Source organism: Hyperoodon ampullatus (assembly GCF_949752795.1).
Source record: "Hyperoodon ampullatus genome assembly, chromosome: 11".
In the NCBI taxonomy this organism is placed as follows: Eukaryota; Metazoa; Chordata; class Mammalia; order Artiodactyla; family Ziphiidae; genus Hyperoodon; species Hyperoodon ampullatus.
In genome coordinates this window covers 101,094,883-101,121,586 of record NC_136924.1, presented here as the reverse complement: position 1 = coordinate 101,121,586, position 26,704 = coordinate 101,094,883, and the positions used below count along the sequence as shown (strand labels likewise).

Below are 26,704 nucleotides of genomic sequence, written 5' to 3'. Positions count from 1 at the left end.
CACCTTCTCCCACCAGCCGCTCTCCTGGAAGCCTGCTGCTCAAGTAGGGCAGCCCCTCTGCAGGGCAGAGAAGGGACCCCCACACACACCGGGCATTGCAGCCAGGACCCGACTGGAGGCTGGGGAACCCCAGGCTTGCCCTGACCCGGAAGGCAGAAGGCTCGGGGCCGTGCCAGGGATCTGGGCAGACAGGGCTCGGGGTCTGAAGCTGCTCTTTCCTCTCCCTGGCCTGACCCCAGCAGGGGCACCTTGCCCAGACCCCCCAGGGTCCACCCAGATCCCAGCTCCACCCACGGCAGGATGTCCTCCCACCAGCGGCCAGAGGCCTGGGCCTCCCTGCAGAAGACGGTGGTCACCCTGTGCCTGCTGTGCAGCACGTCCCTGTCCCCCACGCGGGGGCAGGCCAGGATTCCTCTGGAAACGTAAGCCTCAAGAGCACCCCCACCCATAAACCCTCCCCTCCCTCCCCTCCCCGGCCAACCTCAATCCTCGGCCTCCCCCAGCCTCCAGGCTCTCCCAGGGCTCGGCTGCCCGCTCCCCCCGTCTTGCTGTGAAGATCTTTTCTTCACCAGCCTCTTCTCTTCCCCAAATCTCTGCCACATGGGGCCCTACCCTCACCCCCTGCCCAGACACCTGACAGTCCTAGGAGAACTGACCACAGGGGCCCACACTCCTCCTGGGATGGCAGGCAGTGTCCCCAGCCCGAGGGCGAGGCTCCTTCCAGGGCGATCACAGGCTGAGGCAGCTGGAGTGGGAGCTGATTTGCTGGACGTGTGACCATCTCAGCTCCGCAAGGATTCGTTAGGAAACATTCTGAGAGGGTGAAGCGGCCCTAAACCGACCGACAGCTCGTGCAGCCAGGAGCCAGGTGGATGTGCACGGTGGGGGCCGGGGGCTGTCTCCACTCCCTTTCTACACCTGCCCGCCTCCCTCCAGGCCCCAGTCCTACATCCTGTCACTAAGACCAGCTCCAGGGAAGCTATCGGTCATTCACACTTTGGTATAATTTAATGTGCGACTCTGGGGGTGTCTGGCCTTTAGTCCTTAGTTCTGGCGGTTCCGTTAAAGACAGTTCTGATCCGTATGGGAGCAGACATTCTGGGCTAAAGGGGCTACCTGCTCACCACACCTGAGCCCAGGAGGACAGTCAGGATATTGCCAGCCTCGTGTCTTACAGAGGGGGACGTGCAGCCCCACGAACGCCTGGGGTTTGTGTGGAGCTGAGCTAAGCGCGGGGTTTGAGCAGCTCTATCCCCATCGAGGAGTCCCACCTCTAGTTGTTACAGGCCTGGTGCTGCCAGGTGCTCCGCAGATGACCCTCCAGTCCACACGGTGAGGTGGGGAACGGTCTCCTGACTCTGCAGTAGAGGAAACGAGCTCGGAGAGGTCAGACGGCCACCTCACACTCACGCCGCCAGCAAACGGCAGTGCCAGACTTGAACTCGAGTCGGCCTGGCTGGGACCTCACCTCCACACCCACTGCCAGCCTGAACTCTTCATCGTGGAGGGAGGTGTTGAGAATAACCCTCATCCCCAGAGCACACCCCAGCTAATAGTACAGGCAAGCTCCAGGGCCAGGCTGAGTGCCGGCTAGAGATGGCTGGAGCCCAGGCCTGCGCAGAGGGGACCGGCCACACGGGGAACCCGAGCGTCCGCCGAGGGGAGGGCCCACGGCCATGCCCGTGTCAGCACGGTGCCCACCACCCTGCAGCCAGACCTCCCCCGGGCTCCTGATCCCCGCCCACCCTGTGAACCCTTCCCAGCCTTTCCCCCCCAGAGACCGGCACCTCCCCCACGCCGTCCCCTCCCACTCAGTGCTCAGCCTCCTCTGCCTGCCCGGCTTCTCCCGCCTCCCAAATCTGTGCCCACCAGGATCCCCAAAGATCTCCCCGCCCAGCCCAGTACACACCCCTGGCCCCGCCTCCTGGCCCGCTCTGGACACTCTCTCCCTTTTTCTTGAGTCTCAAGGATCTCCCGGCTCTGCCCGGGCGCCCACATTAACCTTTGTCTTCCTCTAACGCCCCTTTCCCGCCGTCTGCCCCGGGAGCGCTGCTGCTCCCCGGGGTTTGTCCTGCACTCACAGACCTTCTCAGCCAGCACCCCCTCCTTGTGGGCCCGTCAGCCTCAGAACCCCAGCTCCCACCCACCCACCAGTAACCCTCAGCCCTGACTCCACCCGCTAGACCCACACACTGTGGCCGCGGGCGGATCTTCCTGAACATCCCTGGAGCTTTGAAATTCCAGATACAATACAAGGGACTTACCTGGCGGTCCAGTGGTTAAGACTTCACCTTCCAGTGCCCGGGGGTTGGGGGGGATGCGGGTTCGATGCCTCGCAGCCAAAAAACTGAAACATAAAACAGAAGCAATATTGTAACAAAGTCAATAAAGACTTTAAAAATGGTCCGCATCCCCCCCCCCCAAAAAAAGATGCAATGTGTTGGGTGCCTTCTGGAGCTGGGCAGTTCACAGCTGCCCAAGGGTACCCAGTAGCCCTGCCTCAGGGACCTCACCACCTGCCTCTCCCAAGCTGCACACATCACCTTCTGCCCTCCCCAACTTGTTCCCCGATCGTCCTGATAGTCTTCATTTTATTCAATAATACCACCATCAGCTCAACCACCCAAGCTGCAGACCTGGAAGCCATTTTGTTACTGAGTCCAAGCTCGTACTGCTCGCCACACAACAGGGCAATCAATCGAGAGACAAGTCGCTGGGGCAAAGAAATAGCGCCTCTATTTGGAAAGCCAGCAGACAGAGAGGGTGGTGGACCAGTGTCCCAAAGACCCATCTCGCCTGGGTTAGAATTCAGGCTGCTTTTTTTTTTTTTTTTTTTTTTGCGGTACGCGGGCCTCTCACTGTTGTGGCCTCTCCCGTGGTGGAGCACAGGCTCCAGACGCGCAGGCTCAGCGGCCATGGCTCATGGGCCCAGCCGCTCCGCGGCATGTGGGATCTTCCCGGACCGGGGCACGAACCCATGTCCCCCGCATCGGCAGGCGGACTCTCCACCACTGCACCACCAGGGAAGCCCCAGGCTGCTTTTATACTAAAAGTGGAGGCGGTGTGTTTGGTTGTTTCCAGCTTCTTGGTGCTGGAATCCTTTGTTCTTACAGCTGTCCACAGGTCAGGTCATGATGTTTCTATAAACCTCCAACAAGGAAATTCCCTGGTGGTCCAGTGGTTAGGACTTGGTGCTCTCACTGCTGTGGCCTGGGTTTAATCCCTGGTAGGAGAGCTAAGATCCCCCAAGCGGTGCCTCTCAGCCAAAAAAAGAAAAAAAGAAAAACCTCCAACAAGGCAAATGTTACTCTCTCTTCTGCAACTTTTTATCTCTATATGCATGAAAAGTGTTACACCTTTAAAGGTCAGAGTCTGGAGAATGGGCTGTCCTGTATATTTCAGGCTATAGCAACATTCTTAACTTGTAGCAAAAGCAATAGAATACAAAGGTTAAAATAAAAGAAACAGATCCACTGTGGAGTCAGGTCTGTTCATCCCTGTTCCAGTTTTTGACCCCTCCAAGCTCCTCTAGCCTCTCTACCTGGAGTTCTCTGCCAAGTCTCTTTGATGGGGGAGACTCTCCCAGACTTCAACACTGAGCCAGAGCCCACCTCTGCCAGGAAGCCTTCCCTCACCACCACCACCCCTCCCCCAGCTTCGATGGTGCCCCTTCAAGCGTGGATCGCGCCCTCCGTACATGGAGGGGTGTCGCTCTAACTAACAGTTCCACAAAGGCGAGGACTGGGCATGGCTCACGCCCGTGCACAATGCCCAGCACATAGTAGGGCCTCGATACTTGTCAGTTGAGTGACCGAACGAATGCTGACCTTGGCATGATCACGTGGGGAAACTCCTTTTGCTCCATCTGGAGAGGCTCAGGCACAGCCCCGCGTGGCCTCCCCCCCAACCAAGGGTGGGATCTCGGGGCACTTGTGGGGACGGGTCTCCCCATGAGGCTGCCTCGTCCTCCCTGCCCGCTGGCCCCAGCCTCTCAGACCCGGCTCAGAGCCTCGGTCTCCCTGCCTCATTGTCCCTGCGCAGGGCAACTGGGGGACGACTGGCTGAGGAGCTGCAGCTGTGTGAGTCCTCGGGGTCCCCCACCCTGCCTGGTCAACCCCGATCTCATCCCTTCTTCTCCAGCCCTCTGGGGGCGGGGTGGGCGGTAGGCTTGACTCCAGACGTTCAGCCCCGCCCCCCAGCCAAGGGTGCTGGGATCACAGTGTAGCTGCCAAGCCTGATGGGTCCTCTGGGTCCCTGCCCTGGCCGGGAGGGACCACAGCTGCTGGTGTGTTTTCCTGGGTGTACGTCAGTGTGTGTGACTGCGTGTGGGCCTGTGCGTGTGTGCATCTGTGTATATGTGTGTGTTAGGTGTGTCCCTGCATGTTGGTGCGGGTTTGTATATGTGCATCGGTGGGTGTCTCTGCATGTAGACACTTGCCTCCTGTGTGTGTGCATGTCTGTGTGCATTTCTGCATGTGTCTCCCTGTGTGTGCTCATGCGTGAGTGCACACACACATACTCCCACCGTCCTGCAGAGTGAAGCTGTGGGCAGACACGTTCGGCAGGGACCTGTATGACACTGTCACCAAGTACTCGGGCTCCCTCCTGCTGCAGAAGGTCAGTGACCGCGCCCCCTCACCCTGGGGCTCCCGGGGCAGCTGGGCGTTAAGCCGTCCTGGTGGAGAAGCAGGATGTCTGGGTGTGAGGGCTCTTGGGGGTCATCTAATCCAATCCCCATTTCAGATAGGGAAACTGAGGCCCAGGGAAGGGAATGATTTGCCCAAGACACAGAGCAAGTTGGGGGCGGGGGGCAGTACGGTCAGGTGCCCCCCCCAAGAGCGTAGTGTCAGCTCAGGGGCCCGGGAAGCCCATGCCTAGATGGGATCGGGGGGAGAGATGGTGGGGTGGGGAGCAAAGGGGAGAAGAAGCAGGGGCCGGAGGACCGGACACAGGCCTGCTGCCTCGGGGCGGAGAGAGGTCGGTGGGAAGACCCTCGGACGGAGAGCCGCCCGCCCAGTGCTTGACCTGCCGCCACATCTCTGGGCACTGGAGAGCCACTGGGGCCCAGTGAGTCCAGTCCAGCCCTGCCTGGCCCCTGGGCAGAAGCTGAGCTGCCTGTGCACAGGCTGACGGCCGGCTTCTCACTCAGCCCCCACAAGCTCCCGTCCCGCTGGCATCCCTACTCCCAGGCCAGTGCTGAGGATGGCGCTGCCGTCCTGCTGCGACTCGCTGAGACTCAACATTCACCATCTAAGCCTCACTGCAGCTTCAGCACCATTTTCTAAGAGCTGCGGAAAGGGGAGCCTCCGGCTCTTATGGCCGTGCTTGTCCCCTCCCCCAGGCTGGGGGCCCGCTGTCCTGACCGCAGGGCCGCAGCAGCAACGCCAGCTCTCCTCGCCACCCCACACGTGCCCCCCCCACCCTGTGGCCGTTCTGGGTAAAAGCCTCACACGTGACGCATCTTACAGTTTGGGGAACCGAGTAACTCGTGCCCAGGTAGCACCCAGGACACACGGTGAGGGAGTGCCTCCCGGGGGCCCAGATGGCGACTCAGCAGCCCTCCTAATGCCCCCAGGCCCACTGGCTGAGAGTCAGGCAGCACCCACCCCTGCAGCGCCTGGGGGGTACAGACACCACGAGCCTCACAGCCCCTGCGCTGGCTGTGTGACCTCGGTCAGGTTCACGACCTCTCTGGGCCGCAGCCTCCCTCTGCAGGATGCGAAGCAGAGGACATCGGATAAGCGGCGTCCCCTGTCGGTTGTTGGGGGAGGTCCCGGCCCCAGTGTGATGCACCGGGGGGAGGGCGGAGGCCGCCGGCAGCCGGGGAGGGACGTCCGGGTGCAAGACGACAGGCGCGTGTCTCTCCACGTCCCCTGAACAGAAATACAAGGACGTGGAGGCCAGTCTGAAGATCAAGGAGGTGGATGGCTTGGAGCTGGTGAGGAAGTCCGCGGAGGACATGGAGGCCATGCTCCGCAGGAAGGTGGCGGCCGTGCAGGTGCTCAGGCCTGCGGGCTGGGGGTCTGCCCGCCCCGGACACGGAGCCCCCCCCCGAGCCCCCCTACACCACCTTCTCCTGCCTCGTAGCCCATGAGCCACAAGACCCTTGTAAAGGACGGGGTGGGGGGCACGAGGAGAGAGGGGAGGCCCGGGCGGGCACCCTGCCGTAGGGACCAGCATCCAGGGCTGGGGAGCATACAGAGTAGTTCACTGCGCTAAGAAATCCTGTTTGCCGGCTACTCATCCTTCCCTCCCCACAAACCCCTGGCAACCACTGAGCTTTGTGCGGTGTCCCTAGCCTCACCTTCCCCACAATGTCATGTAGCTGGAAGGACTCAGTGAGTCACCTTTCAGACTGGCTTCTTGTCCCCGTGACGTGCACCTGCCTTCGGGCTACTGTGACTAGTGACGCTGTGCGCGTTCGTGCGCAGGTGCTGGTCCGAGAGTCTGTCCCCAGTTCTCGCGGGTGGACCCTGGGAGTGGACCTCACAGGGCCCCTGGCCTCCTTCCCGCACTAACTCCCCCCTTCCCGTCCCCGCCCGCAGAATCTGGTCGAGGCTGCTGAGGAGGCCGACCTGAACCACGAATTCAACAAGTCCCTGGTGGTGAGTCCTCCCGCTCCCACAGCCCTGGGAGGTACGGTGACTAATGTCGCAGCACCCCCGGGGCTGGGGTCACCTGAGGATGGGACATGGGGTGGGAATTGCATAGGCCCGGCTCTATCTTTCAACGTGCACAGGTTTGTATGAGCTGTAGAGGTTTGATTCTGAACCGCTGTGAGTATTTGAGGCGACATTTATGGCTGGCCGGAGGCCAGGCTGCAGGCCTTCTCTTCAGAGGGAACCCCCCCTGCAGGGACCCCCATTTTGTCCCCCAGGAGCCCTCCCCCTCCTGCAAGATCTCGGGGTGCTGGCCAGGCTGCCTCCGTCTGTCCACCTCTCCCTGAATCTGTGTCCGCCTGTCAGTCTCCAACGCTGGCTGCGTCCACATACACCGAAGTGGGGACTGACGCCGTAATCTAGACAGTTTACACCAAAACCCAGAAGAATCAACCATCCGATCCAACGTCTGGTTGGATATTTGCCCCAAATCAGTGATCGTGGCCGGAATCCTCCGCCAGTGTGGACGTGGCGGTCAGTCTGTCCGATATCCATCACGTGTGACGCGCTCTCTCTCCCCTTCCCCTCCCCGGCCCCCCCGCCCTCCCGTCTTCTCGGCGTCGCCCTAGTTTGACTATTACAACTCTGCCCTCATCAATGAGAAAGACGCGAGCGGCGCCTACGTGGAGCTGGGGGCCCAGTTCGTCCTGGAGGCCAATGCGCACTTCAGCAACCTGCTGGTGAACACGTCCCTGAGCAGCGTGCAGCTGCCCACCAATGTCTACAACAAAGGTGCCCGCCGGACCCCAGCCCGCAGCCCCGGCCGGAGCAAACGGGGGTCCCCGGGGAGGGGGAGGAGGAGTGCGGGTGTGGACAGCAGTCGTGGGTGGCGTCGCTGCAGGCTGTGGGCACACGCGTGTGTGTGCGCGTGTGTGCACGTGTGTTCCGCGGGGGAAGACTGATCTCGTTTCCCCTGCACTTCCTCCTATAATCTCACCCTTCAGACCCGGATATTTTGAATGGAATCTACATGTCCGAAGCCTTGAACCCTGTCTTTGTGGAGAACTTCCAGAGAGACCCGACGCTGACCTGGCAGTACTTTGGCAGCTCGACAGGGTTCTTCCGCATCTACCCAGGTGAGGCCGCTGGGAGGCATCTCCACGGTCCTCGGGGCTCCGTCTCTGGGAACAAGGCGACGGAGGCACTGGAGATGGACCCTGGTCCCAAAGCACCTCCCACCCCACCTCCGTCCCCTTCACAACCTGATAAGCACACTTTCAAGCTGATGAAGGAATCAACAAATGACGCCTCGGTAAGCAGCCAATAAATGCCCGCCTGGACTCTTGTCCTGTGAGAAGCACGTGGAGGTGGAGAGGAGGGCAAAGCCATTCCGGTCTTCAGAGGGCTGCGTCCTCCCCGGAGAAGCGTGGCAGAGCCACTCGTTCAGCAGCAGGGAAGGAAGTGCCACAGGCTAGCGGCCAACCCAGCAGGCAGCGGGGAAAGCCCCCTGGTCTACCAACGAACAGAAAACAGAAGCCCCTTCCACGGGGCCCCCAAGAGCTCTGCCTTCTTTTATTTCTCATTTAAAATAATGCACCACCACAGCTCATGCCCACTCTTCTTATTTTAGCCCCCTGTCCAGAAAACCTTAGTATTGCCCTGTTTTCTGAGATAGGAACCGGAAGGTGTTACTGGCCAGGGTCCTTGACCTCCTCAATCAATAGAAATTGACGAGAGGCCAGACAAGAAAGTCAGACAAGGCTTTACTGGGGCCCCTGCTGCGGCAGACAGGGTGAGAACAAACAACAGGTTCCCTGGCTCACTCCCTGGGGGGTGTAAGGGCGAGGCGAGCTGGTTCCTTATATGGGGTGAGAGTAGCGGTGTCTCCAGGGGTCCGGCTGGACGGGCGGCTTAGGTGTTTACCCACCCCTTTCTGGTGTTGAGTGCAGGGGGCATGCCCAGTACCCTGCTTTTGCTCTGGGCCCTTCAGAAGTGGCAGTTGGGTTTTTTTGGTCTTTTTGTATCGTGTTGTCCATAATTTGCCCCAGCTCTGCAGGCATGCAGGTATTTTTAGTCCCTCGTAGTTTCTTTGTATTCTGTTGCTGGGGGAGACGTCTGTCCAGGTGCAAGCGCTGCAGCAGAGGGTCCAAGGTACCAGGTCCCAGCCTGTCTCAAAGGGTCCTGAGGACAGCCATGTGTGTCCCCTGGGCCTCCCTTAGGAGGAGTACAAAGCGACCTCAGGGCTCGCCGGTTCCCTTCAGTGGTAACTCTTGTCTCTGCCCAAATCCACAACGAGCCGTTTGGTTCTTTTTCTGTTCTCTGGAGTCTTGATGAACAAGTTCATCCCTCTTCCATGGAACAGCCCTTCAGATGCTTGAAGACAACACCCATGTTCCTCAAGCCTCCCCCAGGGTGGAAATCCTGCCACATCAGGGCTTCCAGAGCCGTCAGCTTGTGAGCAAACACAAAACTTGCCCATTTTTAAACCAGGTTGTCACTGCTGTTGCTGAGTTGCAGGAGTTCTCTATACATTCTGGATATTTCCTCCCATTCTATGGGTTGCCTTTGCACTCTGTTGACTGTGTCCTTTGATACACAGAAGTTATTGCCTGTGCTTTCTGGTGTTAGGGTAGTATTTTAGTTATTGTTTGCTTCTAAATATTTTTGTATTCCCCTGTGATTTCTTCTTTGATCTTCCAGTTATTTAACAGTGTGCTTTTTAAATTTCCAAATACATAGGGATTTTATATTTATCTTTTTATTATAAATTCCTAGTTCGGTTGCTTTGCAGTCAGAGGACACAGTGTATGTGGTACTGATTATATGAAATTAGCTGGAATTTTAGTTTAATAGCCTAGTATGTCATCGAGTTTTGTAAATATTCTATGTGTGCTTGAGCAGAATATGTGTGCTTTAATTGTTGGATGAAAAATTCTGCTTACGTCATTAGATCAGGCTTGTTAATCGTATTGTTTAGATTTTCTATGTCTTTGCTGATGTTATGTCTGCTTGACTCTTGTTAGCTCTTATGACACTTTTTATTTTAAGTCTGTTTTGTCTGGTATTCATAGAGTGATACCAGTATGTTCTCAGTTGGTATTTGCCAGACATATTTTTTTTTCCATCCTTTTACTTCCAATCTTCTATGTCATTTTGTTTTAGCCATATCTCTTGAAAATAGCTTACAGCTTTTTAATTTTTATGCAAACTGACAATCTCTTTTACCATTTCACAAGTTAAGCACATTTCCATGTATTATGTTGATAGATTTGGACATGCTATTATCTTATTTTTTAAATTTCTACTTGTCCCTCTAGTTTTATGTTTCCTTTTTTCATCTTTTTTGTCTTTTTTAATGATTTATCTTTTTTGATAAATCTCCCCTACCCCCTTACTTCTCTTTTTTCTGTCAGTTTGGAACTTATTCCTCTGTTCCCATTCTTTTAGTAATTAGCCCTATTTTATCAAGCTTTTTTTTTTTTTTTTGCAGTACGCGGACCTCTCACTGCTGTGGCCTCTCCTGTTGCGGAGCACAGGCTCCGGACGCGCAGGCTCAGCAGCCATGGCTCACGGGCCCAGCCGCTCTGCGGCATGTGGGATCTTCCCAGACCGGGGCACGAACCCGTGTCCCCTGCATTGGCAGGCGGACTCTCAACCACTGTGCCACCAGGGAAGCCTGCAAGCATTTTTAACATGAGATATAACAATTAAAATAATATTTTCACCCTCCTTGCAGTCATAAAAGGACTTTAGAACTCTCCCACTTGCACCTCCGCCTCCCCACCCTGACTTATTTTCATCTAATGTTTCCCTGTTTTTATCCCCACAAATTAGATACTCTCACTGTTATTTGATAGACATCCCTTGTTTGTGTTCCCAGGCGCTCTCTCTAGATTCTGGGAAAGCAAGACCATAGCAATGAACATCACTCCCACGAGACTCCTAGGCAAGCAAAGCTTTTTTATCCAAAGGAGAGCTGGTGCACCAGGGAGAAGGAGGGAAGGCGCCAGCTCCCTGAGGACTCCTAGGGAAGGGTGTTAAAGGCCGTGCCGGGGAGGGGTGCAGGAGCCTGATCAGTTCGTGCTCAATTCTCGGATTGGTTGGCATCAGAGTGAGGTTTCGAGCCTCATCCATCTGGTTTCAGCCAGTCTGGGGTCCATGTGCCTGCGGTCAGCAGTTTTCATCGGTGGTGTCTGCTTCCTGCAGACACGACTTAGGAACGTGTGCAGGCCTTTCTCTGTGTCTCTCAGGGAACTGGGAGTTCGGTGACTGCTCGGTGGGGGATTATCGCCCGCTCTGTCCTTTGGAAACCACGTACTTACATCGGTGGAGCACAGACGGAGCTCATCTCTGACTCCTGTGGGTCTCCGTTCACTGAGCGCTTTGCTTCACGGGGCCTGTGCAGCCCTCTTGCTCGAGGCCACCCCTCGGTCCTTTTCCACAACGGCCACGCTCTCGTCTCCCTGTCTCAGCAGCGCCCGTCATCCTGGGAGGAGCATCTCATGGTTCTTGCCTCGGCGGCCTCTCACCCGCAGGGGCCTGCTTCTAACGCACGTGGTGACCTTGGCTTGTGGGGCCCGACTTGGGAAAGCTTCCCTCGAGAGGGTTGACCTCTGTTTCTGCTTGGGGTTGAGGGCACCCCACCCGGGACCACCAAAGCCCTCTTCTAGGGTTTTGGTTCAGAGTCAAGAACTTCCGCCTCAGCTGCCCCTCTCCGTTGCTGTACCGGGAATCCGTGTCAGACCCGCCAGGCACTGGGAAGGCCTGACCTTGAGGAGCTTAGTCTTGTAGCCAAATCACCTCCCCTTGCGGCTAACAGCAAGGGCGTGAGCACCAACAGCTGATCCTGCCTGGAGGCAGGTGGACTGCAGCTCAGAGCCCCGGCTCTCGCCTGCTCTGTCCACGCTCTGCTGGATGGCAATGACGCTAAATAAAAGTCACACCCCTGGGCCTCCCCGTCTAGTCTGATGGGAAGTTTAGCCTCACCGATGAGTCCCAGGAACCACATGGCTGGGTGGGGGGGCGGGGTCTTACCTATGAAATTAACCCAACTCTGGATCGGGCCGCTGGGAGGTGAGTGTCCCTCCAAGAGCCGGCCTCCCTCCTTGCTGCAGCCTCAGTTCACAGGGGCTGACCTACTGCCCTGGGGGTCCTAGCCATGCCGGGTGTCAGCACCCAGCCAGAAGCTCTGGAGCAGCCTCTCTGAGCTAGCGAAGAAACCAGACTCTCTTTCCCCAGGCATCAAATGGACGCCTGATGAGAACGGGGTCATCACCTTCGACTGCCGGAACCGCGGCTGGTAAGCGTCCCCGGGGCGAGGCCTCGGGGCCCAGCATCTTTCTGTAGCCTCGGGTGTTGCCTCGTTCTCCTGCCCTGAGCCCACCCCAGGGCCGCAGGTGTAGAACTAATCCAACACAGGAGAAGAGTGTCCTTCTGCGTCCCTCTCCTCCCAGCCCGTCCCCCTACAGCTGCTCTGTGCTAGCCCTGACCGCATCTGTCTTCCCTGCCCCACACCTCCTCCCAGGGCTCTGAGCTGTCTTCGCACCAACCCTCAGCCAGGCTCTCCCCTGCTTCCTCACCCCTCCTCCGGCAGATCTGTAACCCAGTCTGAGGGGGCGTCCAGCTCCCTCCCTTCCCATGGCCAGCACCCCGGGACCAGGGCTGGCCCGAAACAAAGAGGACAAGGGTCACCATGAACACTTGACCATTCGATGGGCACAGTCCCAGCCACTGCACCCGACATGGCTTCAGAACTGAGTGGTTCTGGACCTGAGAAACCCTGGGCGTTGACCTGAGCTTTGAGCCAGAGTCTGAGTGGAAATCAGGGAGACCCGGTCGGCGGCGGTTTTGGCTCCGGCTCTCCCACCGTCGGCCCGTCCCTTCCTTTCTGCTAAAGGTACATACAAGCCGCCACGTCCCCGAAGGACATCGTGATCGTGGTGGACACAAGCGGCAGCATGAAGGGGCTGCGGCTGACCATCGCCAAGCACACGGTCTCCACCATCCTGGACACGCTGGGGGAGAACGACTTCGTAAACATCATCTCGGTAAACTCGCCTTCCCTTTCCAGAAAACCCGTCCTCTGCCTGCACCAGAATGACCTGTACTTACGGTCACCTGATGCTTCGTGCTGTGAAGGACCCTGTCCCCTGAAGCTGGGGCTCCCCACCCAAGACAGGCTTCCAGGCGTCTACAGTTTCTGAAATTACGTGGGAAATGCGTATGTCCGTTTCTCGGAGTTGGTAGATTTACTCAGGTTCTCAGACGAGGCTGGGGTCCAGGCCAGATGAAGGGGTATCTGAGTAGATCCCTAACTCAGCCCCGCCCGTGCGCCCTTGCCTGGCGCCCCCGAGGGAGAAGCCTCCTGCATCTGCAGGATGGGTGATCCCAGGGTCCTACTTCCTTCCTCCCCAAATCCAGGCAGGTCGGGAGGAGGGGCCCGCAGCCCCTGGTCCTGCTTTCACAGCGACTCTCCTGAGGGTCGCTCCACCTGCCCCCAAAAGGTGATGACGTAGAAGGAAACGGGAGAGGAGAGTCAGGTAACTCCTGGTCTCCGTGAGCCCCAGGGATGGACGGCACCCAGCTGGCCTCCTGGGAAGATGCCAAGGGCCAGGATTTGAGGGCGAACGTTTAGAGTTAAGCCCCTACTGTTCCCTCCCCTCTACTCAGAGAAAATTGCCAAAAACCTGGGGTCCCCCAAGATCGTATCACACAGGGGCCCGGGTGGCCCCACCCCTGGCCCGCCGTGAGTTGCGAGCTCCGTCACTGGGCCCTGACCTTCCAAACTGATCTTGTGTGTTCTGCCCTCTGCAGTACAGCGACTACATCCATTACATCGAGCCTTGTTTCAAAGGGATCCTGGTCCAGGCAGGTCGGGACAACCGAGAGGTGAGTGTACCTGGCGCTGGTCCAGCATTGCCATCCAGGGGCGAGGGTGGCCTTGCACCCAGCCACTCACACCCTCTCGGCGTATCCTGGGGACATCTGAGGAACATCTGCTGCAGGGGTCCAGCCATGAAAGTAGGGGATGGGTCCTGCAATCTTGTTCTTCTGGCCAATAGCTCTGCGCAGGCTCTGAAAGTACGACCAAAGGGGAAGGTCCCCTGGTCCACTGACTGGCTGACCCTCCCCTATCCTCTTACCCGGGACAGCACTTCAAACAGCTGGTGGACAAGCTGATGGTCAAAGGCGTGGGGGCCGTGGGCCGAGCCCTCGATGAGGCCTTCCAGATCCTGCAGCAGGTACGGTAGCTGGCGGAGCGGGGGCGCTGGGGCGGTGAGGGGAGATGGGGAGTCACGGCCACGTCCTCCACGCAGTTCCAAGAGGCCGGGCAAGGGAGCCTGTGCAACCAGGCCATCATGCTGATCACCGATGGGGCCGTGGAGGACTACAAGCCAGTGCTGGAGAAATACAACTGGCCGCACCGCAAGGTTCCTCCCTGGGCGGGGGGCTGGGGGCCGGGGGAGCGCCTCCTTCTGCAGTGTCCACGTGCCCCACCCCGTGAGCCCCAGGATGATGTCCCCACATCAGGGTGATGCCAGAGGCCCCGAGTGGGGGCACGGTAGAGACGGAAGACTGCCGGCTGTGAGCCCTGCCGGGCAAGCCTCCACGCCGGGCGGGCATCCCCGTGAGCCTGGGCCCTAGGCCCTTCCTGATACAAAGGGGTGAAAGTGCAGAATCCAGATACCCGGCCCCAGATTCAGACACAGACACGGTCAGGCCCCTCGCGGCCGGGACTCTGCTGAGTCCGCCGTGTCTCGTCCACCAGGTCCGGGTCTTCACTTACCTGATCGGGAAGGAAGTAAGTTTTGCTGACCGCTTGAAGTGGATCGCGTGCAACAACAAAGGTGGGTGACACCACGTGAGGCAGGGCGTCCGGCGGCCTCACTTGAGCGCAGGTGGGAGGGCATCCCCAGACCCCGCAGGTGCTGAGCCGGGCCTCCCACAAAGGGACCCAGAGCAAAGGTGACAGCATCCGCCCCCTTCCTGCTGAGACAAAGCAAGACCCATGTCGATTGCTCCCTGCGGGCTCTCACCCCCATGACACCTCCCCAGCGCGCCTGGAGGTGGTGACTCCAGTTCTGCTGTCTCTTCAAATAAGCCTTATCCAGACCGCCACACGGAAAACCATGTAGACATGGGCCCGACCTTTCAATGTCAGTCGTCTCTGATGTCCAGCCTCCGTTCCTGCTGCTGCAGATGAAGCCCGTGTGCTCTGTTTCTGCTCCAGACAAAAGGCAGAGGCCGTCATTTTCTTTAGATTAATGTTTTGTGTGTGGCAGCCCTCACCTGTCTCTGGCCAGAACCCAAGACCCGGGCCTCAAGGTGCCGACTCAGGTTCCTCAATCCCAGCAGGATGTCCGAGAATGTACAGGGGGCTGCTGACTCTCCCGGCCCTAGGGGGTCGACATGGTCAGGAAGGCCCGGTCCAGTCCAGGAGGCGCACACATGAGCATCTGTGAAGGGACCATCTACACCGCGCTGAGGGGCAGCGGGGCACAGGCTGCCCAGGGTGCTGGGTGAGGGGAGAGCCCTCCCGCGTTTGGGGGGTCCGGGCGGGCCTCCTGAAGGACAGGGTGCTAAGGTGAGACAGGAAGAAGTGGGAGGAGTGAGTCAGATGCAGAGAGCGGGGAAGGGTGTTCTGGGCCGAGGGAAGAACATGGTCAAAGGGTCCGAGACAAGAGGCACCCTGGGAATGAAAGCTGTCCCATTCCCCAGAGCTGGCGACGGTGTCCTGTGGGAGGTGACGAGCGGTCACGTGATAAATCGTCACAGCCTTGTAAAGCATTTACTCTTTTTTTTTTTTTTTTTTTTTTTGCGGTACGCGGGCCTCTCACTGTTGTGGCCTCTCCCGTTGCGGAGCACAGGCTCCGGACGCGCAGGCTCAGCAGCCATGGCTCACAGGCCCAGCCGCTCCGCGGCACGTGGGATCTTTCCGGACCGGGGCACGAACCCGTGTCCCCCGCATCGGCAGGCGGACTCTCAACCACTGCGCCACCAGGGAAGCCCGGCCTTTGCTCCTTTAAATACCGCCTCAGCTGCAGCCCCCTCCCCGTAACTGAGGGACGACAGCAGTCAGGGAAAGGTGGGGCTCTCAGAAAACAGACCCGAGACAGAGCTGCCTGCAGGCACCCCTGAGGACCGCCCTGCGGGGAGTGAGGGGTGGCCTCGCGCCCTGAGTTGAGGCCCTGCTGCTCCTGGTACAGCTCTGGTGCTTGGGCAGGGGGAGCCTCAAGGTTCTCCCAAGTCCAGGCAGGGCCAGGCCTTCGTGTCCCCGCAGCACCACTGGCCTCGGGCTGCCCCGGGCAGCGTTGGGAAAAGTGGTGCCTAGTGGCCCAGGGCAGCTCCCAGCCAGGGGCCCGGCCGAGAGCCGTCGGCGGCTGGGGGGTGTGCAGGCCCTGCATCCACAGCCGTACGCCCCCTCCCCTCCACAGGCTACTACACGCAGATCTCCACTCTGGCGGATGCCCAGGAGAACGTGATGGAATACCTGCATGTGATCAGCCGGCCCATGGTCATCAACCATGACCATGACATCACCTGGACGGAAGCCTACATGGACAGCAAGGTGGGGCCCCCAGGGAGTGAGAGGTGACTCCTGGGTTGGGAGTGGGGTGGGCAGACCACGTCCTGGAGAGACACTGGGGGAGCCACATCTTGGCCGGGGAGCCCCGGGAGCAGACCCCCCCAGGGCCGCCCCCCATGGACAGAGCCGTCTGCTGCAGACTCATCCCTCCCTTTTCCCATCTTCCTCACCTGCTCTGGGAAGAAAGGGGACCAACCAGCGGTTCAGGACACTACAGCTTAACCGGCGGCCTCCCTCGGGGCCCGAGTTTCCAACTAGACCTCCTGTAGTTCTCCCCCATGCAGGACCAGACACGGAAGGTAGACAGTCAGATGCGATGTCGGGGAAGGGGACCTTCCTGACACCCCTCAGACCCAACACAGACGCAGACCCCTGCTCCAGCAGCGTCGTAGCAGGCTGGGATTAAGAGAGATCTGGAAATAGTGGCTTCGATAGGAGAGAAGTGTGTTTCCCCCTCACGTAAAAGAAGCCTAGAGGTGGATGACGAGCCTCCTGGCCCCTTGTCGCTGCCCCCTGCCCCCTGCCATCCCTGGGGTCCACGTAGTCCAAGCGGCTAGTGGGGCTCAGGACGACTGCGGACGAATTCTAGGCTTCGGGTGGAGGAAGGGAGCGGGGCACATGCCACCTTTAAGAGAAATGTCCAGGGAGTCTTACCTGACACTTAATCTGGCATCTCAGTGACCAGAACGTGTCCCCTGTTGACTCCTCGGCCTGTCCTCTTGCTGTCTGAGCCTTTGTTTCTGGGCTCATGCACAGATGGGCTGGTCCCATGGGTGAACCCTCATCCTTGGCATGGCCGAGACCAGAGGCCTGGGTGAGCCTGGCTGTGCTCAGGGGCTGGGCTGCATACTCGGGGCTCTGGGACCCACTTCGGCTTAGGGCTTCATTCGCTAAGTGACGTCAGCCCGCTCCCACGTCCGGCCTTCCCCGCTCCAGCCTTTCCCCCAGGTGCCTTCATGCAGAGAAGGGAGGCCTCCTTGGGGGTTTCTTCCTCCCCTTGGAAGGCGCCCCTGAGCTGTGGTTGAAGTGGTGACTTGGGTCCCCAATCTGTGGACACTGCTCTTCGCTCGCCCCCCCTGACAGCTCTCTACCCGCAGGCACAGAGCCTGGCGCTGGTGACCACCGTGGCCATGCCTGTCTTCAGCAAGAAGAACGAGACAGTAAGTGGGTGCTCATGAGCGGCTGCCCGGCTTAGAGCTCCGGTCGCTGCCTGGCGTCTTCAGACCTGTGGCTCTTGACGTGGCATCAGAGCCGCCTTGGGAGGGTTTAAGTTCAGGTTCCAGGCCCTGTGCCCAAGTAGCCTCATCGGAATCTCTGGGTCGGGAGGGGACGAGGGCAGGGTCCGCACTTCCCGAAACCGCCCCGTGATTCTGTTCATCCAGCCTGGCGCTGACCCGCTGCTCTGGACTTGGGGCCCTGGCTTGGGGATCAGGACCAGAGGGGTCATCTGCCAGGCTTCCAGCAAAAGCACACTGAACCTGCCAGTGTGGGCAGGCCCTGGCTTGTTCGTAAAGGCTCTGGTGGGGGACTGTGAGAGCCGTCCATCCTCTACCTGGCCAGGGAATATTTCCTCACGGGCCCTGGGCGTTTCAGGGCCCCCCTAGATGAGGGGCCCTTGCATCCCAGTACTTCAGCCTCTCCTATGAAAGTTCATGTTTCATTCAACTTTGTATTTCATTTAAATATTACAACTTAAATATTAATACTGGACATTAATCTTCCCAGCGGCTGAGATTACTCCTGGGGCCTCTTCTAGTAAGTTCTAGATTTTTACTCTAGGGAGCTCTGCCTAAAATCTAACTGCAGAGCAAAGAGCACCTTAGGTCCAAGTGACTTCCTCTTCCGGGCTCTGGAAAGGCCGTGGGTTCAGTTTGGCCTCGTGCATGGCAAGCCTGGTCCCCCCTGAAGCTGGCATTTCCTTCCAGCGATCCCACGGCATCCTCCTGGGTGTGGTGGGCTCTGACGTGGCCCTGAGAGAGCTGATGAAGCTGGTGCCCCAGTACAAGGTGAGCCTGGATCAGGCCCCCAGGTAGGGTCACAGGCCCCCCGGGAGCCACCCCACCAGGCTCCGAAGGCTCCCTGCAGGCAGTGCAGCCAAGCCCACAGCTGGGACGGGGCCTGCGGCCGCCCCTCAGCTCCACCCCGATGTCACACCCCCCAACGCCCTATTCCCCCTCCCCAGATACCCCACCCCCCAGACATCCTCCCCCCATCCTGCCCCTGGACATGCCCCTCCCCAGACACCCCACCCCCAGACATCCCCCATCCTGCCCCCCTCATCCCACCCCCGGACATCCCGCCCTTAGAGACGTTTGGGCACAGAGCAGGGGAACCGAAACTTGGGGCCCTGGGACGCTTGGTCACAGCAGCTGCGACGTGCTCTGTGGCCTTCGGCACCTCTGTCCCGTCCTGGTCCTCCTGCCCGCCACGCAGCCCCATCTGGGGAGGAGCAAGGTTGTGTAATCAAAGCCCCAGAGCAGTGGTGGGAAGGAGGCAGGTGGTGACGTGCGTTGTTATGGTCGCTGCCAACTGCAGCATCTGGAGCAGAATTCAGAGTGAGCGGCTGGAAGCTGCCCAGCTCGTCCATACTCTCGACCCGAGAAACGGGGCTGTGAGAGGCGGTCTTCCCGCCCGTGGCCCCGCCCCCTGCCCGGCCCCAGTCCTCCTGCACAAATACCCTCTGACCCCGTCCATCCCTGTCTTCCTAGCTCGGGGTGCACGGCTATGCCTTTCTGAGCACTAACAATGGCTACATCCTCTCACATCCTGACCTTCGACCCCTGGTAGGTACCGATCCTATTTGCCTTGGGGGTCTTAACTGTACGGGATTTGGGGGTAGTTCATAAACAGTTAAAACACTGAACACGCATTCAGCTCCATTTAAGAACCCGATGGACTACAAGAAAAAAATTAAGTCATGGTCCCTGTTTTCAAACTGTTTATGACCTGGCAGGAGAGACAAGGCAGAAATACACGAACCGGTAGCAGCCGGTCTCCAGGGAGCCTGTCCTGAGTGTGCAGTGTCCCTGGAGGATCCGTCCTCTTCCCCGTTGTCACCCCCTCAGTCACCCCACGCTCTGTCTCGGAGTCTGACCGTGTGTCCCCAGATCGCCAGGGGCCACCCGAGGGGTGTGAGTGCCGAGTTAACGCTACAATGACAGGAGGCGTCTCCCAAGAGGTGGGGAGCAGAACTGGGGCTGCCCGGAGGCCGTGTTCCCGAGGGCTCCTGCCCCCTGCCAGCTCCCTCCATCTCAAGGCGGGGGCTCATGGCATTTTCACCTGCGTTCAGATGAGCAGCCGAGGCCAGGAGAGAAAGCAGCAGCTTTTATCTAAGGTTCTGCCTCCCCGGCCGGGGGCGTCCCCGAGGCCTCCATCCGTGGCAGTAGTGGCCACACCTCCCAGTGTGGTTGTTGGGAAGCGGCGTCCCAGCGACGTCGCGACCCCTCCCCTCCACCAGGCTCCTCTGGAGTCAAGGCTGACACTGAGGACAGCAGCACCGAGGGCGCCTTTCCGAGCGTCTCCTGCCCAGGTGCCAGGGAGGGACCAGCCTAAGCCACACTGCTGTCCGTTCGGGTCAGACAGACGCTGAGCGACCAAAGGCACTGATCGAGCTACATAAGGAAACGCTAGGGGTTCGGAGTGGAGAGAGATCAGGGACGCTGGAGACCACTCCTTCTTCCCAGTTCGGTCTCTGCTGAGCAAGCATCTGAACCCGTAATGGGTCACTGACCTATACCAGCGGGTCCTGTGGGGGCAGCCCCAGGGCCAAGAAAATGACTCATTAGGGGAAGAACAAAAATGTGGACCCTTTAGAATTAAGGGGCACCAGTCCAAAACCTGTCTGTCAGCATCTAGGTAGTGTGGATGAATATAAGATCTCAAGCAACCAGTGCATACTGTGGGCGCACACCTGACCTAATCATGCTCCGAGAAGGCTATCAACAGACATTTATGGTCCAGTTAAGGAAACAGGCTTACACAAATGAAACAATCAGAGAGCTATGCCACGCAGAACATTATCCGATACAGCAAAGCCAACACACTGAGATTCCTGTGGAGAGAGCGATCCATTCATGACAGGTGTCGAGAAGAATAGTTGAGTTTAAAAAAGAAAAACAATAGCAGATACGCCTAGTAATAAAAGAGGGGCCAGAGCCATACTTTTGGCCTGAAATCTTTCCACATCGGTGCCCAAAATATGAGTAATGGAAGCGGAATTACGGTTTTCCTATGAGGAGCCCAGGATGACCTTTCAGGTATCCTCAGGAATTAGGAGATGGCAATGAACTAGGAGGGTCACTTCTTACTCAAAAGCAGCACAGCCCGTGAACAGGAGGGCAGGGCAGGGCTGCTTGTCATGAGAATAGACTTTCAACAGGCCAAGAATGCGAACATCGTTCGAGCACAGGCAAGAAACTGGAGACACTTTCTTGAGAAAAGAGGAAACTTGCTGAAGCAAGATACACAGTGATGGGGGACTTCAGCCATTCAAGCATCTGTGGGGGGCCTCGTCCTGTTAAATAGAGACCCTCTGCTTAATTCCTAATGACCCTGATGATAAACTATCCTCTTTCCTTTTTTTTTTTTTTTTTTTTTTTTTTTTGCGGTACGCAGGCCTCTCACTGTTGTGGCCTCTCCCGTTGAGGAGCACAGGCTCTGGACGTGCAGGCTCAGCAGCCATGGCTCACGGGCCCAGCCGCTCCGTGGCATGTGGGATCTTCCCAGACCGGGACACGAACCCGTGTCCCCTGCCTCAGCAGGTGGACTCTCAACCACTGCGCCACCAGGGAAGCCCCTCCTCTTTCCTTTTTTGATCTATCACCAAATTAAACCTGGGGAATGCTGCAGACCTAACAGCAGATGACTTGACGATATCTCTCTTTGTGTCAGAATGAGAGAAGTCAGGGCCAGAAAATGAAAATAACACTCAAAGAATGTTGATGAATGGCCCTGTCAAGCTGGATGGAGCGCTTTATTGGGCTCTGAGGAATCTGTCTGTCCTTGGCCCTGTCTTGCTCAAAAATTCTATCAACAAGGACTTCCCTGGTGGTGCAGTGATTAAGAATCCGCCTGCCAATGCAGGGGACACAGGTTCGATCCCCAGCCCGGGAAGATCCCACATGCCACAGAGAAACTAAGCCCATGCACCACAACTACTGAGCCTGTGGTCTAGAGCCCGCGAGCCACAGCTACTGAAGCCTGCGTGCCTAGAGCCCATGCTTCACAACAAAAGAAGCCACTGCAATGAGAAGGCCGCACACCACAGCAAAGAGTAGCCCATGCTCGCCGCAACTAGAGAAAGCCTGTGTGCAGCAACAAAGACCTAACGCAGCCAAAAATTTTTAAATCAATCAATCAATAAATAAACTGCACACACAAAAATTCTATCAACAAGATGAAAACACAGAAGGAGATGCCATGAGGTCTGGAAGGTATGGCTAATACATGAAGGGAGAAAATTAGTATTCAGAAAGTATTCTTCTAAAACAATGGGCTGGAACTAAGAAGATGAAATATATTAGGAATGCATGGAAAGTTGTGCAAAATACTCGATGCCCAAGCATAAGATGGTAAAGCTGTGATTTAACAGTGCATCACAAGGAAGGTCAAGGGAATCCAATGGGCTGAAAACTCGGTTTGACCCATCGGGCGAAGTAGCTGTCCTGGATTAGCAGACTCAGAGGCAGTGGTCAGAGCTGTACAATGTTTTGGTCTGCACAGGTCACACCCCACCCCACACTGGTCAGACCCCATCTGAAATAGCGACTGTCCCAGGCACTCTGCTTCGAAAGTGACATTGACAAAACAGAAGAGAATCAGAGGAAGCTGAGGCATCTGCAAACTGGGAATGTTTAGCTTAGGGAGGTGACGTCTTAGCAATGACGAGCATCCCGGAAAACCCTCAGGGTTGTTGGGTGGAAGCTCTCTGTGTAGCTCCAGGGAGAGGCCTAGGACCCACGGGTAAAGTCACAAGGAGGCAGATTTCAGCTCTGCATGAGGAAGAGCTTTCTAACAACGAGAGTCCAAAACTAGGACAAGCGTACTCACAATGGGAGCTGCTTGGTGCGTGAGATACTCTCTCCGAGGCCAGGAGACCGTCTGACTCAAATGTTGGCAAGGGCCGCTCTGCCTTGCGGGGAGCGTGGCCCGGGCGACCACGAAGAATCGCTGAGGTTCTCTGGGCTATGACTGCACCAGACAGGCTTTCTGGAAGGGCTGGGGCTTGTGTTAACCTCCCGTCTCTCCCCCGACTGGCCCACTCAGTACAGAGAGGGGAAGAAACTGAAGCCCAAGCCCAACTACAACAGCGTGGACCTCTCGGAAGTGGAGTGGGAGGACCGGGCCGGAACCGTGAGTGGGCGGCTGGGAGGGGGGTGGTTGGCTGGACAGCGGGTCCCGGGGCCACAGGCGCTGAGCTCAGCTCCCTCCCTCAGCCCAAAGCAGAAGCAGTGCCTCTAACGGGCAGTCCTCCCACCATCCACAGAGAGAACAGCCTCTTCCTCTGGGGCTGGAGGAGCACACGTCTGTGAGCCACAGAGTTTGGGTGTGAGGGCGTTTTCGGCTGGCCTGGGTGTTGGAAAACTTGTGTCTCAGGGCTCGGCCACTGTGTTCCCTCACCCATCAGCCCACTGGGAGCATCCTCTGAGTGAATTCCAGAATTCCAGCTAAAGGGAACCTGGCAGCAGGTCTATATTCCCACCTGTACCCTGCTTGCAGGAGAAAGGGGAAAACGCAGCGTGTCCCCAGGGGTCACCTCCGAGCCAGTGCTCATGGCCTTCATGGTCCGGTGTGAGCGGAGCTTCTGTTATCTATTCTATTACTAATTCTATTATCTTTCCCCCTGAAGCTGAGAACAGCCATGATCAACAGGGAGACAGGGTCTCTCTCCATGGACGTGAAGGTTCCGCTGGACAGAGGGGTAAGGCGCTCGAGGGAAAGACTGGGCTCTGCTTCCGGGAAGCAGCGTCATGGTTAACTGGGGCTGGCGGTGGTGACAAGGGACCTGGCTGAATTCGAGCTAAAGCCTTGAGAGCTTGCTGGAGCCTGGAGGGCCCTAGTGGGGGGCCCGGCCCAGCGGGCATCGGCCCCATGGAGTACCGGCCGGGGAGCTACTTCTCTCCAGGGCCTCGTTCTCGGGGCCGCAGAGCGAGGCCGTGGCACCCCCCCAGCCCTTCGCAAGTCTTCCTGCTGCCTTACGCTGCCTGCCCTCTGGCCCTTTTGTTGTTTATGGTGGAAAGGGGGAAAGTGACAGTTAATTTTGCCAATTGTTAGCAGCTCTTGTAAAACATGTTATATGGGAAGAGGTTGAAAATAATTGCTACTCCGTAGAGCGATTTCCACCCATGGCAACCACAGATAATCAGGACAGGTCCCCGCAGCCATGCCATTCCTGTCCCCACAGACCCACGCATCGCTTACAAAAGACCACTTCATCTTCTCGTTGAAAAGGTCCCACTGTATTTGCACGGACGGGGCTTTGTCCCTTGACATATTTGTGAATGTCACCTCCTCCCTCACGGCCACCCCTGCATCCCCTCCGCTGCCCATCGGCCTCTGCGGAGAGAACGCGGGCATCGGTCGGCAACAATTAGACCCAAGGTCTTCCACAAACACGGACCTCCGTGGAAGCCTAACAGGAAGATGCTGGGAAAGAAAGCAACTCTGCATTCCTTTTAGATGCGTGCGCTGGTTTTCACTGGGACACGTCTCATTTCTGTGGCATCTGCCTGCTGTTTATAAGCTCCGGGCTGAGAGGGGCCTCCCTCGGGCAGGCTGGGCAACACCCCTGATGTCCCACCAGGCCCGGCAGGTCCTTCTCTTGATCCAAAAAGGCAGAGGTTTCTTCCACACGCCTCCACCCTTATCCCAACCGGACTCCTGCTCGCGGGCACCAGGGAGCTCGCACCCACCCGGCGCTGCCGGAGCACACAGGTGGGACCTGTTTCCAGGCTACGTTGTGAGTTCCACGCACAGGGCGAGGTCTAACTCAGACCAGCTCAGGAAGGGCCGTGGTTCGTCCTCCATTCTGTGCTCCCAGTTCCGTGTCCTCACGTGGCCTTCACGCTTCTCAAAGCGGCCGAGGGATGGTCCTAACCAGACCCAGGCAGTCTGGACGTCTCCCAGAACTGCCGTCCAGCCCTTCAAAATGTGTTCATTGCTGTTCATAAACCGTCCAGGTAAAATTTGCAATTTGACACAGGCTTCCTGGCACGTGGTGCTCTGACATGAAGAAATAAGGTGACGCCGACCTTGGTCATGACCGTCGTGGACATTTCCCAGCACAGCGTGTTCACGCCCTACCTCTACTACAACGAATCATGATGATGCTGCCAGCTCACGTTTATTAGAAGCTGGACTAAGCACTTCATAAGCTTTCACTCACTTCCCACAACCCTGTGATGTACGTCCTGTCCTATCCCCATTTTACTGATGAGGAAATTCAGAAAGCAAAAACGTGCCCAGGGTGACAAAGACCAGCGGTCCCCAACCTTTTTTACACCAGGGACCGGTTTCGTGAAAGACAATTTTTCCACGGATCGGGGCGGGAGGAGGATGGTTCAGGCGGTAGTGCAAGCGGTGGGGAGCGAGGGGTACTGCAGATGAAGCTTCGCTCACTCGCCCGCCTGCCACCCACCTCCTGCTGTGCGGCCCGGTTCCTAACAGGCCATGGACCTGTACTGGTCCGCGGCGCAGGGGTTGGGGACCCCTGACGTAGACGATCAATCTCCAAGCCTGTGTGTTTGGCTCTGATTCTGACCACACACTCCCGACTGCGGCTGTGCAAGGCCTTCCTGTAGGACAGGCCCTGACTTCTTCACTCACTCTCCAGACTTAAAGATTTCCTGAGTCTCTTTAGAGATGCCTTTCTGTCCCATCTTTAAATTCACTGTCTTCTCCTCTCCCTCCACGCATTACATCATGATTCAGCCCTCTTTAATCAATCGTTCCTCTCTTTACTCTCGTGCCCGGAAGCTACTGTGCCAGCCCGTGTAGGCGGGACACTTTGCTGGTACGCAGAACGCCATGGTGGAATCCAGCCTCTCACTGCTGTGGTGATGGTGCCCCTCCCTCAGCTCAGCCTATGTCTACCTTACGGGGTCCTCAGCAGAAACACCCTTCAGGTCTAGGCCCAGGGAGGCTCTCTTAGAGCATTGTGGGAATATCTGTTATCATTCAAGCCATTCCCCTGGCAGGCCACAACCTGCTTGGTCATTTTCTCCAGGGGATTTTGCATGCGTCCTATTTCCCAGGGATTAATTCAGACCTTTCTCTATCTCCCCTTAAACTCCAGACAGGCAACTGTGGTGGTGCTACTGAGGACAGTGATAGCAACCCAGCATGATTAGAGCAGGACTCACAGACTCAAAAGCCTGCGGGGCCAGATAAGCCGAGTTCGGGAATGTAAATGAGAGAAGCAGACAAGCCTCAGTGCGGGGGAGCCTGGGAGCCATGGCAGGCTGCAGAGTGGGGACCCCTCGGAAGGATTCGGCTAGGAATCCAGGCTATTAAATGTGGGCAACTAATCCCAAAAATGTGAGAAACACAATCTGGCCCAATATCTAGGGTCTCCAACTTGTGAGGAGCCCACTTTGGCCTGCAGGCCTCCTATCTGCTACTTTGATAGTAGGCTGTTTGCCCCAAAATGTGGACCAGCAGCAGGTGTCATGATTTCTAAGCCATTAGTAGCATCCTCATCAGATAACCTGGGAAACGTTTAAAAGAACAAACCAGAAAAACAAAGTATCCTAGGGACCCTTTTGCTCATTCTCATGTTGTTTTGACAGTTTGGAGCAAATAATTAGCAGTGGGGGAGGGAGAGAGGCAGGCAGACGTAGTGTCTTTACCAGCCTTTGTGTTGTTCCAAGGACCCTGCTCACTCAGGCACGTGTGTCCACACACCTGCCAGCAGCTGTCAAGGCGCTGAGGGCAGCTTCACCCCACGTTCCTCCACTGCCTTCTAACCCCTGTGTGCTGGCTTCAGGGAGATGGGGTTAAAGTGCTCCGGGGCACCCCCACCTCACACTCACACACACACACACACACACTCTCTCTCTCTCTCTTTCCAGCAAAGGGAGGCAGTTCTATCAAAGGAGGAGATTGTCTGACACCTCTTCACTCCCCTCCCCCAAACCTCTCCAGCTCTCTTCCTGTCAACAGGATTCAGGAACCACCCCCTCTTCTCGCTTCCTTTTGCTTCATCCTTAAAAGATGATCTCAAGCTCTGATTCTAGCCATAAGGGAGTAGCTTGCATTAGACTAACCTTCCCATGGATAATTATAAATCTAGACAAAATATTAAAAAACACACAAACATTCACAGACACTTGAAAGTGACCCAAAGCAGGCAGAAACAGAGCTAAAGAGGCTTCAACCCCTGAATCAAGAGAAGTACACTGGGTAAGATGTATGCTTATATGGCTTTTTCCCCAAAGGGCTTACCCCAGTCCATTTGGAATGGAACAGCTAGAATTCAAGCAGAAATCTGTTGTTATCATCTTGAAGTGTCAGAGAACAGAAT

At 57.4% G+C, this 26,704-nt stretch overlaps 1 protein-coding gene across 1 annotated transcript in view; it reads left to right on the top strand.

Annotated features, from left to right (window-relative positions):
- Positions 1 to 300: 300 nt before the first annotated feature.
- CACNA2D4 (calcium voltage-gated channel auxiliary subunit alpha2delta 4) overlaps positions 301 to 26,704 on the top strand; it is a gene marked incomplete at both ends in the record, with an annotated part of 88,855 nt that continues 62,451 nt past the window's right edge. Inside the window, 18 exons of the mRNA XM_079715001.1 lie at positions 301 to 422; positions 4,536 to 4,617; positions 5,882 to 5,998; positions 6,546 to 6,605; positions 7,229 to 7,391; positions 7,604 to 7,735; positions 11,838 to 11,898; positions 12,496 to 12,646; positions 13,413 to 13,487; positions 13,751 to 13,840; positions 13,916 to 14,029; positions 14,368 to 14,446; positions 16,034 to 16,183; positions 17,269 to 17,345; positions 18,111 to 18,191; positions 18,894 to 18,968; positions 22,450 to 22,536; positions 23,033 to 23,104. Coding sequence (XP_079571127.1) covers positions 301 to 422; positions 4,536 to 4,617; positions 5,882 to 5,998; positions 6,546 to 6,605; positions 7,229 to 7,391; positions 7,604 to 7,735; positions 11,838 to 11,898; positions 12,496 to 12,646; positions 13,413 to 13,487; positions 13,751 to 13,840; positions 13,916 to 14,029; positions 14,368 to 14,446; positions 16,034 to 16,183; positions 17,269 to 17,345; positions 18,111 to 18,191; positions 18,894 to 18,968; positions 22,450 to 22,536; positions 23,033 to 23,104 — 1,788 coding nt within the window. The remainder of the gene's footprint in view (positions 423 to 4,535; positions 4,618 to 5,881; positions 5,999 to 6,545; positions 6,606 to 7,228; positions 7,392 to 7,603; positions 7,736 to 11,837; positions 11,899 to 12,495; positions 12,647 to 13,412; positions 13,488 to 13,750; positions 13,841 to 13,915; positions 14,030 to 14,367; positions 14,447 to 16,033; positions 16,184 to 17,268; positions 17,346 to 18,110; positions 18,192 to 18,893; positions 18,969 to 22,449; positions 22,537 to 23,032; positions 23,105 to 26,704) is intronic.